The 16,696-nt window shown below is 32.4% G+C and overlaps 1 protein-coding gene across 4 annotated transcripts in view; it reads right to left on the bottom strand.

The window, feature by feature from the left end:
- Positions 1 to 4,510: 4,510 nt before the first annotated feature.
- Positions 4,511 to 16,696, bottom strand: part of LOC108552091 (GRAM domain-containing protein 2) — an 82,208-nt gene continuing 70,022 nt past the window's right edge. For all 4 annotated transcript variants that reach the window (XM_017906488.1, XM_017906489.1, XM_017906490.1 and 1 more), the window contains 5 exons: positions 15,931 to 16,104; positions 7,787 to 7,940; positions 6,500 to 7,020; positions 5,741 to 6,011; positions 4,511 to 5,298 (listed from right to left, as the gene is read on the bottom strand). In XM_017906488.1, the coding sequence (XP_017761977.1) occupies positions 5,185 to 5,298; positions 5,741 to 6,011; positions 6,500 to 7,020; positions 7,787 to 7,940; positions 15,931 to 16,104 (1,234 nt within the window). In that variant the 3' untranslated portion in view covers positions 4,511 to 5,184. The remainder of the gene's footprint in view (positions 5,299 to 5,740; positions 6,012 to 6,499; positions 7,021 to 7,786; positions 7,941 to 15,930; positions 16,105 to 16,696) is intronic.

Here is a 16,696-nt window from a genome sequence, read left to right as displayed (position 1 = left end):
ATATTAGGAATGTAATTGCAAATAATTTTTAAAATCTTTTAAAGATTTTCATTCTTTGGTAAATGCATGTATTTACAGTAATGTTTATCAATATTTGCTAAATATTGATTAGAATTATTTATATACTTTAGTTTTTCCGTGCATTCGATTTATCGAACGTGCATTCGATTAATTGAGTAGAATAATCTTGGGCGGTAAACAAATAATTTCGATATATCTCGTTGTTAATAAGTGTTAAAATTTATATGTGATAAGTATTAAGATAAGTATAAAATTTAATGTTATTTCCGTTCCCTCCGTCAACTAAATTCATTAATTATAACAAAATTGCAAAAATAAAAAAAAAGAAATAATGCACTTACAAATTCAATTAAAAAATTGAAGAAGTTATTTGAATTCCAGACACGAAAACCCGTTGGACCACTATTAACAATTGTATACACCGTACTGACACTCACAGAGTGTTACTGTGCTTTTATACGAAGCAATTTCCTTCAAACTGACCACAGTCCCCACTACTGTACGCGCGAGTAGCACGTGTAGCAGCTTTCAATTTACCGGATTCAATATGACAGAACTGTCAGACGATTCTTCTATTTATTAATAGGTTAGATATTAATTATTTTAAATAATCTTTTTTTAAGGGTAACAACTATACGTTAACTCAAAATTTCTTAATGCAATACCATTTTTAAATACAATTTCTTAAATATACCAAAGTGTGGAAGATACGTTACAGAATTATAATGTACATTGTTGTTCTGTATGTAATTTTGTACAAAATAATTCTGTGAGATAATATAATTTTCTGTTAAGTCTTTCAATTATTATTATATTTTATGTTAGAAACATTAACCGACTATAGTTGGTTTATTGCAAAATTTATTGATAGGCTTGAAAACAGTAAATATTTAAACAATGTTTATATAAAGAAAAGAAAGAAATGTTCGCAGTAAATCTTGACTTTTCAGATATTGATGTAAAGGAAACATTATAGAAATATTATCTAAACATTATCTTATCGCTTTGGCATACTTATTGTAGCTAATTAGCCTGTACATAGATGTAAGTGGATGTTGCGGTTTTCCATTAGATTAATACCGTTAAATTGAGATGAAGGTAATGAAAATACAAAGAAAATTAATTTTTTAATTTTCCATAAATTTATTTGCGTTCCGTTTCATCGGACTACACAAATTACGTTGTAAATTATTGGTCTGTCTGTGAATTTCGAATTTCATTGTCTCCCCTTTATCTTCTTCCCTTTCGTTCCTAACCTTCAATTTTTCTTTTACATTCATCGCGCGCTAAAGTTTGTTAGCAGGAACCGGCGCGCGTTTTCAAATGCATTCTAGAGGTGTCTATGTCGGGTGTAACAAATTTGCTTTCTTCTCACTTACACAGAGGATACAATTCGATAACAAAGCTGTACGTTTTCAAAATCTGATCGACGTGATTGAGCAGAAAAACATTATGATCATTTGGATATTGTATTCGATGAATGTATTTGTTCACTGGTAGGTCCAAGATGTACTGAGGAATGTAATCAGTGCTAATTTACATATATTTTGACGAACAATCATAGAATAGTGAATAGTTTAAACAAAATTAAAAATTTTTTTGCAGAGCAATGAGGTCCACACTTTATTCGTGATTAAAAGAAACTTTTCTCATTGTGGCTCCATTTGTAACAACAAAATATTAATAGAATGCGTTCAACGAAAATTTTTGAGTTTAAATACAGACAACCAGAAAAGGTAATTTGAAGAATGTATAAAAATAAAAATATCTAAACAATCAAATAATAAGGAAACATAAATTATTCTATTACTATAATTTTATAATATACATTGTATTAACATATAAGAAAATAATATCACTTTTATTTGTGGACAGCATTGCTGTAAAAAATTGTGCTATTCAACATAAGGATACAATTATATACAGATAAAGTTGACAAAGTAAAATAGTACAATATTTACATCATAAGTTAATAACTTGAAATAATTATAACATCATTGTAATATTTAACAGCATTCTGAATACTTAACACCAAGTTTACAGGAAAATGGAAATACACAAATTGTTGTGTGAAATTTATAATAAATTAATACGAGATTAAACAACATCTTGTAACAAGTAGATGGACTATAGTATTTGCTTAAACTTAATGTCATAAAAAAAGAAAAAAATATAATAGCAATAACTAAAATTGCTAAAATTTAATAATATTCTAATTCCATTCACAATGAAGTTTATTATATAAAATTAAAAAAAAAATCAAAAGAATCTTACATTTTCCCAAATAAATAATTGTTGTTTCATTTCAAGAACTAAATATTTAGAAAAAAAAAAGCAAATAGAATCGTTCCATTAAGTTTAGAATCATTCAATACTGATCAATACCGATTCCAATAGTTCGATCGAACTTGATGACATCAGATTCCAAAAAGTACAGCTATTTAAAGGTACAGCAAATTCAATCGACGTCACCACGATAGCTCGCACGCGTTTAACAAGTACAAATCAAGAGCTGCTATATACGGATACATATTCTAGGAATAATGGGTCGTACGTTGAGCATCCGTCTAAAAGTATCTAGAAACGTTACAATTAAGGCGAACGATATTTGTACGAGAACGGAAACAGAGAAAGCATCGTTCCCTTTACGGACTCGTTTCCGCTTAAAATTCAGCGGAGTTAGATCAACTGGATAATTATCACCAACTAGTCATACAGAAAAATATTTTTCCCAGTTTAATTGCTCATTAGATTTCTCTGAATTATTTAATTATACAATTTTTTATGACTTTAGAATAACATAGATAATTTTTTGTGAAACAATTTTTTATATTCTTTGTGAAAAATACAATAATTTCGAACTTTGGCACAAATTTTGTTAGCTAATTTTGTTCTCTTTTTCTTCTAATTTTTGCATTTCACATGGTGAATATCATCCAGTTTTCACTATTTTTGTATTATTTAATTTTAACATGTTCAATCTATCAGAAAGAAATAAAACAAGATTCGATGTAAATTACCTAACGAACGAATTCCAATATTTTTGTTTCATATACACGTATGCTCTTGCATTTCATCCTATTTTAGAATGCAGCCGATTTTCTTCCAGTATGGCACACGCCAGGCACAATTATATCTCCTTCCCCCCTCGAGTGACCCACGCACTAAAAAGGCATATGTAATACGTAACTATAAATTCGAGGAAATCGAATCAACATAAAAGTAGAGTATACAAAAAGATTCGAAATATAAGTCAGTAGTTACAAACTCATAAGGTTTATAAAATAAATTAAATAGTCCACTAAATTGCCACCAGATAAATATATCCCCCATATTTTTATACCTTTTCACTTCTTTTATAATTTAGAATACACGTTTCGCGAACGTAACAACAATAAAAAGGCATACAGTAGCAAAAGCGTTGTGTATTAAAATCGTTAAAAATTAACACCCTCAATCTTAAATACAATCACAATGATTTAATCATAATAAACGATAATCGTATCGAAAAACAATGGTTCAAGTGAATTTCACTTCGACATACGTACATTTTTTCGTTTTTATAGATATTAGCTAAATAATGTAACAGCACTTCTCTTTAGATCCCACGCGATCTCGCGTAATAACGACCGCGTTTATACCATTTTTGGTCCGATCGTAATAACCAGTCTCTCGTTAATTTATTTATTTACTTTTTGTCAATGGGGCAGACACGGCGAATCTGTTAAACGCGGTCGTGTTTTAACAAAATGCGATTCTCGATCCTACTATCACAGTCAAGTCTCCCGTTTCTCGTATCCCATATTTTAACCGTAACTATAATAACGCTTTGTCCGAACGTTTCTTCACATTTCACACATATATAGAAGAACATATGTGCAACGGTATCGAAATATGTTCACAAGTGAATGGAATATTTCGCGAGCACTTTCGCATATCGAGAATCGTCTCGAAAGAGTCGAGTAGAAAGAATGAAAACAAGAAAAAACCGAGAAACAAAGTAAACTACCCTTTCGTTACCATTCCGAACGAATTATGAAACAATTTTTTTTTCCGTAGGAACACCAGTGTGCGCGGGAAATGCAACGGTATATTTTTTTCATTTTAATCTTTTCTTGTCTAAAAGGCGCGGTATTCGATGTTCGACGACAAAATAGCGTGTATTCCAAACGATCGGAATACCGCACAAGCTCGTCTATTAAGAAAATTTTCGTTCTCGATTTCTTGATCATCGTGATACAATACAGAATGTTTGTTTTCAGTACGACATAAACGTATGACCACCTTGTTAATTCTATAATGCAATTCTTTGCCAGCTGTATCAATTGAAAAGATAGTGCCCCAACTAGCTCAGATACATAATAATCAACAAGTAATCGCGAAATATGCATTATTCTATATATATATATATAGATATATATAAAGCTATATATATATACATAGCTTCTTTATAATATTTATATTTATATATATATTCTTTCCACTTTGTTCATTATACTCTTGTTGTATGTGGGGCATTTATTATAATACGTGACTAGTTCAAAAACGAAAATCCCTTCGCTCGCTTTGCGCGCTCGATTTCTTTTTTCCTTTATGTTTATCAATTCAGTTTACATCATATTATACATCGTACAATTGCTTGCACACATTCTTGTGCATATAAATAATATGATTTATATGTGTACCATATATACGGCGTTCATTTTTTTTTCCTTTTTTCATTTTTTTTTTTTTTACATTTATTTCGTCTGTGTACTGCTTTGAAGCATCTTAATTAAATTCTGAAAGCGTGACTGAAAATCAAAAATCGAGTTACGCATGCTCTTCGGTCTAGGCGTGCAGGATCGTTGCGATCTCTGCTCGAAATTTTTCTGTTCGTTATTTTCTTCTCTTTTTGTATCTTTTGTCGTTTTAATTTGAACAGCCTATTCTTTTAGAACCTCTTCAGATAGATCTAGGTAAACTAACGATAATAATTGCCTATTCAAAATCGTCGAAGCGACACCATCAATCAGTCGCCCGAATCGCTATTTTCGCACGCCGAATATAATCGACGCCGACCACGAAGACAACGACGTATTAATACGAGACGCTTCATACGCTAGCGAGGCGAGGGGGACTCGTATTATTTGGTTGCATTAAATTATTTAGCCTCATCGAGGGCTAACTCGGAGCATCTTCCGGCTCCCCCACGCCACCGGATACGCTCGGCTCCGTTACGTCGCTTTGGCTCATCGACACGAACTGCTGTGATAACGTCTGTAGACTTTGTCGCACCTAAAACAATGAACCTTCTATTATAACCCTCTACTTTAACTTAATAAGTACTTAAATATACGTAAATAAATACAGAAGTGATATAACTATTTCATATTTAGTATATAGAAGTTGAATATCATAAAAATATCTAGTTAATAATATAACTAGTATTCAGTAACTAACAGTTACATTCCATAGAATTAGAATCTTATATATACAATCAGAGTTCAAAGGTTACTTTGTTGATTAAGGGTAGTTATCATCTTTCATCAATAATTTTTGAACATCGTTAATATCTTGAGTATGAATTTTATTTAGTTAATATGGATAGCCAATAATGAAATCCAAGTAAAAGCCGTAGTTTTTAAGTGAAAAATAACAATATTTTTAATATTTTTAATTATTAACTTATAATTAATTGTGTCTGTTGTAGGTTCTTATACACTGAAGGAGATCGTACTTTGACTATTTGATCGAGGTTCGTATTAAGGTAATGCAGAAGCCGATCTTGAGTGAAACGTTCCGGTGAAACAAGAGGGTGGTTTAGATACGCCGTGTGTAGTCTGTCGATGCGAATCATCATCAGAGCCGCCGACAAATAGAGAGCTGCCAGAAGAGCTACCAGAATGGTGATCACTGTACTAGTCTTCATTCCACCCGTGAACAAGGATAAGATAACTTTGAACTTGTTGGACGTGGTTGAGTGCAACGGAACTGGTGGTGGTTCCACCCTAAAAAAGATAAAAAACAATTAGCAGGTCAGCATTAAATAACTCTAATATCTAATAATTCTATTTAAATGGAAATTTTTCTAAGATAGAATTGTTTTAGTATGATTCAGATGGCGCCTCGTGTCCAAAGTTTACCGATACCAATTTTCTCATAGATCATAATAAATTAATGAAAGATCTCTGAAATAAATCTTCAGAACAAGATTAAATCATATGTTTTGGTACGTATAAAATTTATTCTAGAGTGACTTTATAAAATTTGCAATTGTAAAAACAAGCAAAAAATATAAATTTTTATATACAATATACGATATACAAAACAGTGTGAAACTCTTATTAATATCAATCTTCTCATTTTCTTTCAGAATTAAAAAGTCTCTTCAAACAAATAAACGGTAGAAGAAGACAGGACGAAGGCCATGTGCTACCAGGATTGAACCATATCTCTTATTCAGGAATGATGTTCCAAGAAAAGAATATTTATTTACTTTGCAGGTGGTGGCAAACTCGGCCTGACAATTGGCAGTGTAACACCATCGGTGTCGTTGCAAACTGTCGGCGGTCTGGAATTCAAGTCCGTCCCGCTTTCAGACATGCTGGAGTCATCTTCTTCGGGATTCACTTCGGAGTCATCGACCACCAGCGTGTCCGGTGCAAGAAGATTTTGCTCGTTGGTCAGCGGTAGAATCGTCGGCGACGGTTGTGACTCTATCGCTGCATCCCAAACCTGTTTCATCAGCTTGAATGTCGAGTCTCTAGATAGGAGGGAACAGAAGACATGCCTTTCGTCTAGGGTGGCGATTGCCACCGCATTTGGAATGATTCGAGCTGTCTTCTCTTTGCTAATTTTCAACACGGAGACTGTAGGTATCAGCAGCTTCGTTACGTAACCAAACACATTGCTGTAGAACGCAAAGTAATTCGGTGTGATGTACAGGTGTCCTTGCAGCAGGATGTCGCCTACCAGCGCGCAGCTATAGTAGTTCAATACTCGTTCGTCCGCAGCGACCTGATGAAGTATTCCAAAATTAGATACCCTGTTTCTGATAAATGCGTGGTATGGCACGCGAGGAATTTAAGAACGAATTACAGACTTCGATCAGATTTTATACATAGAGTGAGTCACGAAAATCGTTATGTCAGAGTATAGTAGAAACTTTAACGTATTCGACATAATCTGCTTATTATCATTAATGTCATTTAGGAATTTAAATTTTAAATAATCAGAAGTTTTATACTTTCCTATAGGTTACGTGGAAATATTGTATACTCTATTTGCTTTTTAAATCATCTAAACATCTTCCACTATAATTGCGGTTTATGGAAAGGAGTAAACTTTAAACAGTTAATCTCAATCTCGTAAAATACGTGAGTAATAATAAAAAATGAATTGCCGTCTACAGTGCCGATTTAGAAGATCATCATAAGCTAAGAAGTAATCAAGCAAACCTGCAATCAGCTCTGTATTTACCATATTTATACACAATTAATAAGATAAACCTTATTTCTTGAATGTAGGTACTTATAGAAAATTAACTCACAGTCGATACCACGATAAGACTTTAGTTACGAATAGTGAAGATTATACTTATCGATTCACAAGAAAAAATAAAGAAGCTCAAGTTAATTAACATTGAAGAGGTACGTTTTCACTGGTAAATATCGGAACAACGTTTTAAATTTCGTTATACAGCAGTGAATTTCGTTCTAATTCACAAAAGTAACAGCGTGAAAGTGAGATATTGAAACAAACTAGTGAAACTCTCGTAAATAACCTGAGAGAAATGCCTGTGGAATTTCTTCTGCCTCGCGCTGCTGGTAGTTGTTGGTGACGATGTGGACGAAGATCTGCTAACCTTTCCTGGAGTCTGCACGGTACTACCAGCTGCCATTGATGGTGTACTTCTGCTGAGCGGTTTAGAAAGATGGCTGAAAGGAAAAAGCAGGAAAATTACTATTGATATAGTAATAAAGAATATTAACGATACATTCATATGGATTAACGGTAAATACAAATGAATTATATCGTTGTATATAATTATAAAATATCTAACGCAGGTGGTAAAGTGACAATTGTTTTCGATTTTTGTTTTCTTTTTTTGCGAAAGAGTTAAGTCTTAATTTAAAGATAAAACTGAATTTCTTACGATCTTCTAATATTGTTGGTAAAATACATATATCTCATAATATAATGAAAAAATAAACGTAGTTTTGATATATTATTCACGTCATCAATTTCTTAAGCTATCTCAATTTTCTGTCCATAAAGAAAAAAATTATGACGGATTACAATTTGTTCGGAAGCAATTACAGTAATAAGATAAAACGCTAAATAATAGCAATATAAATACAGATATGAAATAATATCAATAGAATTTTATGTTTCTAACACAAATACGTTTGCTTAATCGATAACGTATATCAATTCTGCAGAAAAAAATTGAATATTTATAAAATAACAACTTTTCATAAACACTTGTTCTTTTCCATGTACTGCACTTTACCACTCAAGTTCGTACAGTACATCCAAGCTACAGCAAGGTTGTAAATTAAACCATTGAGTAGCAGCATACGTCCATATCTTAGGGTTGCAGATCCACTTAGACCCATGCAGTTTGTATTCTATTTTAGAATTCTTCAAAGTAAAAGAAATGACTATGTGTGGCTAATGGTATTTTGTTTATAAGTAAAAGAACTACAAATATGAATTACTTCGATTAAATTTCAACAAACTGGTAAATGAGAAAGAGAAATAATTTAAAAGAGAAACATCAATTGTTACTCCGACATATTTTATAAAACACGTCGATCCTGTACCTGCTAACAATTTCTACCTACCAGTTTTCTAACCAAAATCTTTTTCCTACGTGCCCATAATTCTTACCTGACACTTGATTACTTTAGCTACCAAAGAGTTTCACGGCCTTGCTGTATCACAAAGCCCACGCTACACGCATAATCTCAAGCCATCCTGAACTCGTTAAACATACCGTAACAATCTGCCAATGTTCAAGGAGAATCTCTGATTAAGAAGAAAACGAAAAATAAGCAAAGCTTGAATCCACAGACTGAACATCAGCAACCAATCTCTTTGAACTATTAAATAAGCAAATCCTCACGATTACATTCATCTCTGTAGAATTAGTCATCGACAGCATCACGATGACCGACTACTCTTATTTTAAATCATTACACCAACAACCAACTTTCGCACCTTATTTTGCGAAGCTTGGGGCTCCAGATGTCGTTGCTCCACACGTCGTACTCCTTGATCATCTTGGAATTCGATTTGAAAAGCATGAAAGATCTGATGGATTGAAAAGATCTTAGAAAAAGGTACCAAGACTCCACAGATCGTTGTTATCGAAATGATCTCCTGCTATATCTTTTCCTTCTTTTTTCAGAAAGAGTTCCAATTTCACGTATCACGTCATACAATCGACGATTCGATGGACCGAATCGTCAGCCACCTTCTAAGGAACTGGCATAAATTCGCCGGCGCAAAACATCGTTTGCGGGAATTATTGCAGTGTTCGGATCGTTAATTGCAGCTCGCTGCCAGTCAGCTTAATATGAATTAAGGTCGAGCGACGATCGAAGACGATCGGGGATGCGATACCGGTAATTGAATCCGCTGGAGAACATAACACGTTCCTCACTGTCGTTGCTATCGATCGACGGTCCTTCAAGAACGAGATTCCTTTCTTTTATTCAATCCGATCGAAGACAAGAGGAATTTTGAAGAATAGAATTTTTGTAAGTCGATGTTAGTAGTCCAGAAGAACGTCGAAGACTTTTATCTCAGTGTTGATCGACAATCGAGCATTTCGTGCTTCCTTTTCTTCCACCTGATACAATCGAAAAGAATTCTTCTAAATCAGCGTTGGTATCAATCAATCATCGAACATTCCAGAGAAACGTGACTCTCTTTGTCTCATCCAATTTGATTAAGATCAACAGAACGTCCAAGAGGAAAATTTATCCAAATTATCACCGACCAAAACACGACCAAAGTCAACAGGAATGATGGAAAGAAGAATTACTTCGACGTCCACATCGATCAACGATTCATTAAAAGCACGATTTCTTATCGTTCCATTCAACACGATCAAGAGGAAAATTCGAAGACTACAATTTTTCTTGATTAGTATCACTGGAGACGTTGTAAATCAGCATTGAGATGATCGTAGATATTTAAATTTCCACCAGAAGCACATACGTAGCTTCGAAGATTGTTTAACTTCTTTTTCAACTTTTTCTTCGCTCTTTTTCTTTTGTCGTGATCAATTTTAAAGATGATATAAGATTTCGAAGATAGTCGTCGAGTCGCGAGACAGGAAACGGAGTAAGACTTTCAACGTTGATCACGGTCGCGGAGTATCGATCGTTTGGCAAACGTGTCGCGTATCATATAGTATTAGACTGGCGAACGTAGGATATATCGTGGTGTTATCGACTCAGAGACTTGATATTGATAATACCTGTCGGTGTATCTCGGCTTTCTTCATTACACACGACTGTCAATTAAGAAAATATCATCGGGCGAAAAAATTTACGATAAGACGCCAGACGTTCCTGGGGAATACTTTAACGCAGATATGCACTGTCTTCGTATCGATGAGGTAGAATGTAGGAGTAATAGAGTATAATCGTAACGGCAAGTGTCTCTCGTGTTTATTGAATATGAAAATTATTGGTTAATGGTAATTGATCTGCTGATAATTGATTGATGATAACGAATGCCTTTTAGCACCTGGTTATTATCATATTTATTACAGAAGTAGATAAAAGGTTTATATGGGCTGTGATAGATCAATTACTGAAAACATTGTATCGTATACATAGACATAGTTGATTGTCTGTATAGATATAGTGATATATAAATACAATTTTTAATAATAAAAAATAACGAATAAATTATGGATAGTGCAAAAGACCTGCACTTCTTCGAAACATTCGTCGCTCTTCAGTAATACCATTCGTCACTTTTGGGTATTTTTAAACGTATAATAAATATATCTGTGACAACTATGTGACTCATTCACTATATAGGACATTGTTAACTATTAAAACTCTATGAGTACTATTTGTAGAAATTAAATGTAATCTTTTAGTAGATAACTTTCAGAAGAAAATATTCGATCGAACGCCAATAATAATCAGCTTTTACAATCGACAAACACTAAGATTTTTGGATAAAATGTATATCTTGATCGTATACGTATTAGTCTTTAAAAATACCTATTTTAAGTTACGGATACTTTTGATAAGTATAATAGAGTGTAATGAAGTATAATAAATTGACAGAGATCTAGTCTATTTTTTTTCTTTTTTGCAGATAACATTGGGTGTATAAAGGCTCAGGAAAAAAGGAAAGAAATGTGACCTGTAATTGGGTACGTAAAATAATCAAAGGATCTACATAGAGAATAACTGGAACGATGACGCGTTTCAAAAGTGTTCCTCGTGTTTCGTAATGTTATTATTAAATAGATTTGAACGAAGGATTTTCAGCCATTTTAACTCTTTGTACTCGAAGCGTTTCCACAATAAGGTAAAAAGAAAATTGTATATATAAATTTATGTATACATTAATTGTTTTATTTTAATTTATTATTAAATTTTGTATTAAATTAAATCTTTGTAGAAATGGCGGTCAAAAATCGGTTCTTAAGTGCAAAAGGTCAAGTCTTATAGTACAGCAATGTCGGATGAACAGGTATTAATTATTATTTATAGACTACGACTATGCAGACTTCTAGCTTTACACATTTGAATAATAGATTTGCTATGATATGTACGGAAGTATAAGAGGAAAACTTATGTAGACTAGGTGGTCTGTCTATAGTTAGCAGATATATGTAACTGTCAGCAGAGCATTTTTTGGCGAAAGTTGAAATCAGAATCGGCATTGGAATCTACAAATTATTTAGCAAATAACTGAAGTCTGCATTAGAAATAAAAGGGTTCTTTTTTAATTACAGTATTAATTAAATTTAATATATATCGTCAATTTAAAAAAAAAAAAAAAAACTGGATAAATGCAGTTGCTTTCTAATTATTCCCATTAATACCAATATTTTCAGGCCCAATCTAAATAAAGTTGCACCTCAAGTCCTACTATGATAAGTTCTTGAAAAAATAGACAAATAAAACAATTTTTGTCTTAAATTGACGAAAATTCATATCCAAATTATACACACTTAATGAAAAGGATAGTATAAAGAAGCCTGAAAGACGAAAAATGCTTTCGATGATTTGGTCGTACGACCATACGTGTGATTTCGAGGCTGTTCGTATCTTATAAACAATTCAATTATTCGAGGTAAGATAATGTATCGAATAGTCAGTAGAACCGTTGAAATCAACACCTGGTGTGTTAGTCCAAGGGAAAATTCAAATGTATAATATTGACGTTTTAATATGTTCGAGGCCACAACACTATACATCCAACTTGTAATATCTAGTCAAAACATCTAGCCACGTTTGCATCTGGCAAAGAAATTGTCGGTCAATATTTAAAAAGTTGTCGAGGAAATAGAATTAAACGAACGTGGAATAATAAAGTGGAAAACCAGTAGTTCACAAGCAGGGTCATCGAGGTACCTAAAATGTAGCAACTTCTGGGGATCGTTTTATATATAGACATCGCCCTCGAACGTTTTAATGAGATTTTGAGGATTAATATAGATAAAAATTCTAAAACTATTGGTATAGATATAGACTCATACATCTTTCTTTTTTAACACGAGTCACTATTAAAATAATACATAAGAAATACATTTCATAGGGATGACTTAGAATTCGTATGCTATTTGTTATTTGATTTTCTTTCATCAGTAAAAATATTTCTAAAATAGAAACGCCAGTCAAGCTGCGACATAAATAAATTCTCAGGTATTTGTAATTTTTCTCTTTCTGAAACAAAAATTTCTGCTTTATGAAGCTTTTCAATGCAAAAATGTGTCGAAGTCGCTAATCCATAGAATAAAAATATTCTCACGATATGATGGGTTAAATCTAAAATAATTTTTAAATATTAATATGCTCGGTATACACGTGTTGATAATAAAATTTCGTGGGAGATAAAATGAAATGGCACTCATGGTGGTATCAGAATGTCCGGTTAGAAATTGCGCTTAAAGGCAGGTGTCAGATAGGAATATGAAATAACGTCGAAAATGATCGCGGTAATAATGACATTCATTCAAAGCGAGAAATGTTTTCTTGGAAAAGAGTAAGACGATTACAAAACCAATTCTGTTCTGCATCTTTATCAGGCAGGTGTCACGGAACGTATTTTGCTTTTCGAACGTCGTTCTTATGTGAACAGGTGTCGCGGTATCTCGCGATATGTTATCTTGCACAACTAATAATTTATTGAAATTACATGTTGAATTTGAAAGGGTCAATAAGGATAAGTATCGCTTCGTGGCAGTTTTCAACGTTTTATTTCTGAAGCGGTGCTAGACCTAATGTCAAGCGATTGCAGTCGATAGAGAGAAGAGGTCGAAGTATTACTGTAATCTTTATTATAGACTGATACACGACCATGACCACTGATGATCGATTAGAACTTATAATCAGAGAAATTCAAAAAAATGACCAGCAATTATCGTTGATCGATTTTAATAATATTTTTCTCTTTCTATTTTTACGAATAAAATGTGAATATTTATTTTTTAATTATAATTCTTGATATTTTATAATTCATTTTTTTATCGTTATTTCAATACAATTTTTTGGGGTATGTAATTTTGTTTACGTATTATAATAATTTGGAATAATAAATTTAATGTAAAAATGGACTTCAAAGGTGATGGAAAAGTATGTAATATTCTTAAGAGGTAATCTACAATCGATACGAATTAAAATTATTTGTTTATGACAATCAGGCTTGTAATTTAATCTTAATCTTGAATTTTAGAATATTCAGAATATCGAACATTTTTATTATTTCGAAATAACGATATACCAATAATTTCGTATTTTGGAAAGCTTCCAAACAAACTTAATTTTATTTTGAATGAAATGTACTACGAACATATATAGTTATTAAGGAAATTAAAGAATCATCTAAACATAATTATTGCAATATTAAAAAATTTGTAAAAAAAATCCGACTAATTTTAAATAGTAATGAATTTTGAAATTAAATAATTTATTTTATTAATTTCAATCACACGTGTCACCATCGTAATTGTACTACAAAAATTACCAAATTTTATACTCGCCATTAAGCCTCATTAACACCATAATAATATCGCATTACATAAACATAAGTACGAATTTATCACAAATGCGTTTGAACACGCTATTAGGAGGAAAAGATTAACTATGCTTGACGACTTTCGGAAACAATCTTTCACTATACTTGTCGCGTTATGCAATAGCATGTTACAAAGTACGGTTCATAAATGATCAGCCAGTATAATTGTTTTAACCCCGTTCATCAAGGTCAACCATTTACCTCCATATAGATTAGATTAGGAAAATTAGGGGAGCACGTGAGAAAAAAAGATATAAATTATTACAAAAAGAAAATTACAAATTTAAAAATAAATTCTAAATTTTCTTTTATTCTATCGTGGTAAATTACTCGTGTAATTAATTAATTTTTCTCATTGGAAATTTTTGTTTCAAATTTTAGAAGCTTTAAAAATTCGAAAAACTAGTATAGGTATATTAAAATTACAAATTCGGAAATAAATTGTAATGTTTCTTTTATTTCAATGTAATTAAATCATATGAGTTATTAATTGTTTTTTTCACTAACAATTTTTAGATTTAAAATTTTAGACACATTCTCGTTAGACATTTAAAGTTCTGAGAAAGAACTAATTATAACAATGTTGCAAAAAGTGCGAGGATTAATTGAATGGAAATACTTAATTGGTCCAATGGGTTGTTCGATGAATGAAAAATGCAGAGTCGAATTTTCATCAATTCTAGTCCCAATTAAGGTATCCAGGTTGTCGATTTTTCTTTCATCCCGATTCATGCTCTCGCACAATTGAAAGGGAATCAGGTGTCAATGAAAATATCTACACGAGTATTTAATCTGCATGTAAAATCAATCACATAACACCATTACAATTACTCATTTACACAGATACTCGAACAAATTCGCAGAATTTAATTAACCACTTAAACTGATCATGTTCTTTCCAATAATATAGAATAATCTTTATTTTTGGTTACATGTATCGTATCTTACATCTTTTTATTATATAATGTATATTTATCATCGCCACATTCCATTTCAGTTTTTACCATCTGTGTATATTATATTTAAGACATAACACAGTGCTTGTGCTGGTAGATCTACTATTAAAGAGATATTCTAGTCCAGAATTTTTTGAAAATCAACTTCTGCTTTTATTTCATTTTTCACGAATTTATTCCCGAAAATATTTTTACGGATGAATACTAACAAAAATTATTATATGTTTTCAGATGAGCACAACAATAGGAACAACAGGCACCTTCAACAGAATGGTCTACACCGAGGCCACTATATTTATCGTAATCTTCGCTATTCTTATCTCAAAAGTTCTGTACACTCGTATACAGCCAAAAAATGTACAAAAAATATTTGACATTAAACGAAATTTCATTTCAGATAAGCAGAATGGCCAGGATCATAGAAACTATACAGACACTTTCGACAGGAAGGTCTACACTGAAGCAACTGTCTCCTGCACTCTTCATAATTTTTGTCTCAAAAAAATTTTCGTTGCAAAAATATGCCATCGTTTACAAAAGAAAATTCCGAAAAATACCTTAACAAAGACTGGGGTCTAAAATAACACCTTGAAAACCAAGTTACTCATGGCTCGTGATGAAGCACAGAAGACAGGCTACATGTTACAGGTGGCATGAAAATAAGAAAGCCATTGGTGGAAGGTCGAGGACTCACCTGTCGTTACATCTCAAGGCCACGTGGCTCGGGCTCTTCGGAGGCTGAGAGTTATTGGCAGCGGCCACTGTAAGCTGGGAACCACTAATTGACTGCTGGCCCGCTTGTTGCGTAGCAGGAGCTACTTGAAGAGGCGTGCTGGGAGCAGATCGTGCTCCTATGGACCCCGCAGACCTGGAAAAATACAGATAAACCAATCAATGACTCGTTCACTAAAGAATTTTTATAAACAATCTCGCTAAAGCTGTATGAAAAAGATCAACGGTCAACTGACAGCGTATTAATTGCATATACTGTTTCTTATCTGCTTTACTGAACTTTTTCTTATTTCACATCTTTCAATATAACAGAATATCTTCTAATTTTCTTTCGATACTGACTGCGATAACGACGTAAAATTTATATTTACATCACCCTTTAGAATTATGAATACATGGAAGAAGTAACAATTATTAGCAATGTATGTGTGTTATAGGAACTAGGGGATAATTTATAGTAGTTCTTAATCAGACTATTTGTTGAGATTATAGGATTTCTTTTTTATAATAATTTTTAATTACTTCTGAGATGACACTAGATAGATCGTCGTTTATCATTTGCTTGCAGCTATATGTATATTGTATTTAGCCTGTCACTGAACTTTGTGGTGCAAGTAGTTGAGAGTTCATTGGTCATTGACAACCTTCTCGGTGATTTCGTAACAAGTTAACCTAGCGTTAACGTAAGCATAGATAATGTATTTTTGCAATAGTGTCATCTTGACCCC

Source organism: Eufriesea mexicana, unplaced genomic scaffold (genome assembly GCF_001483705.2).
Source record: "Eufriesea mexicana isolate 0111107269 unplaced genomic scaffold, ASM148370v2 scaffold5473, whole genome shotgun sequence".
Taxonomy (NCBI): Eukaryota; Metazoa; Arthropoda; class Insecta; order Hymenoptera; family Apidae; genus Eufriesea; species Eufriesea mexicana.
The sequence above is the reverse complement of the archived record's forward strand: the minus strand, read 5'-3'. Positions and strand labels throughout refer to the sequence as shown.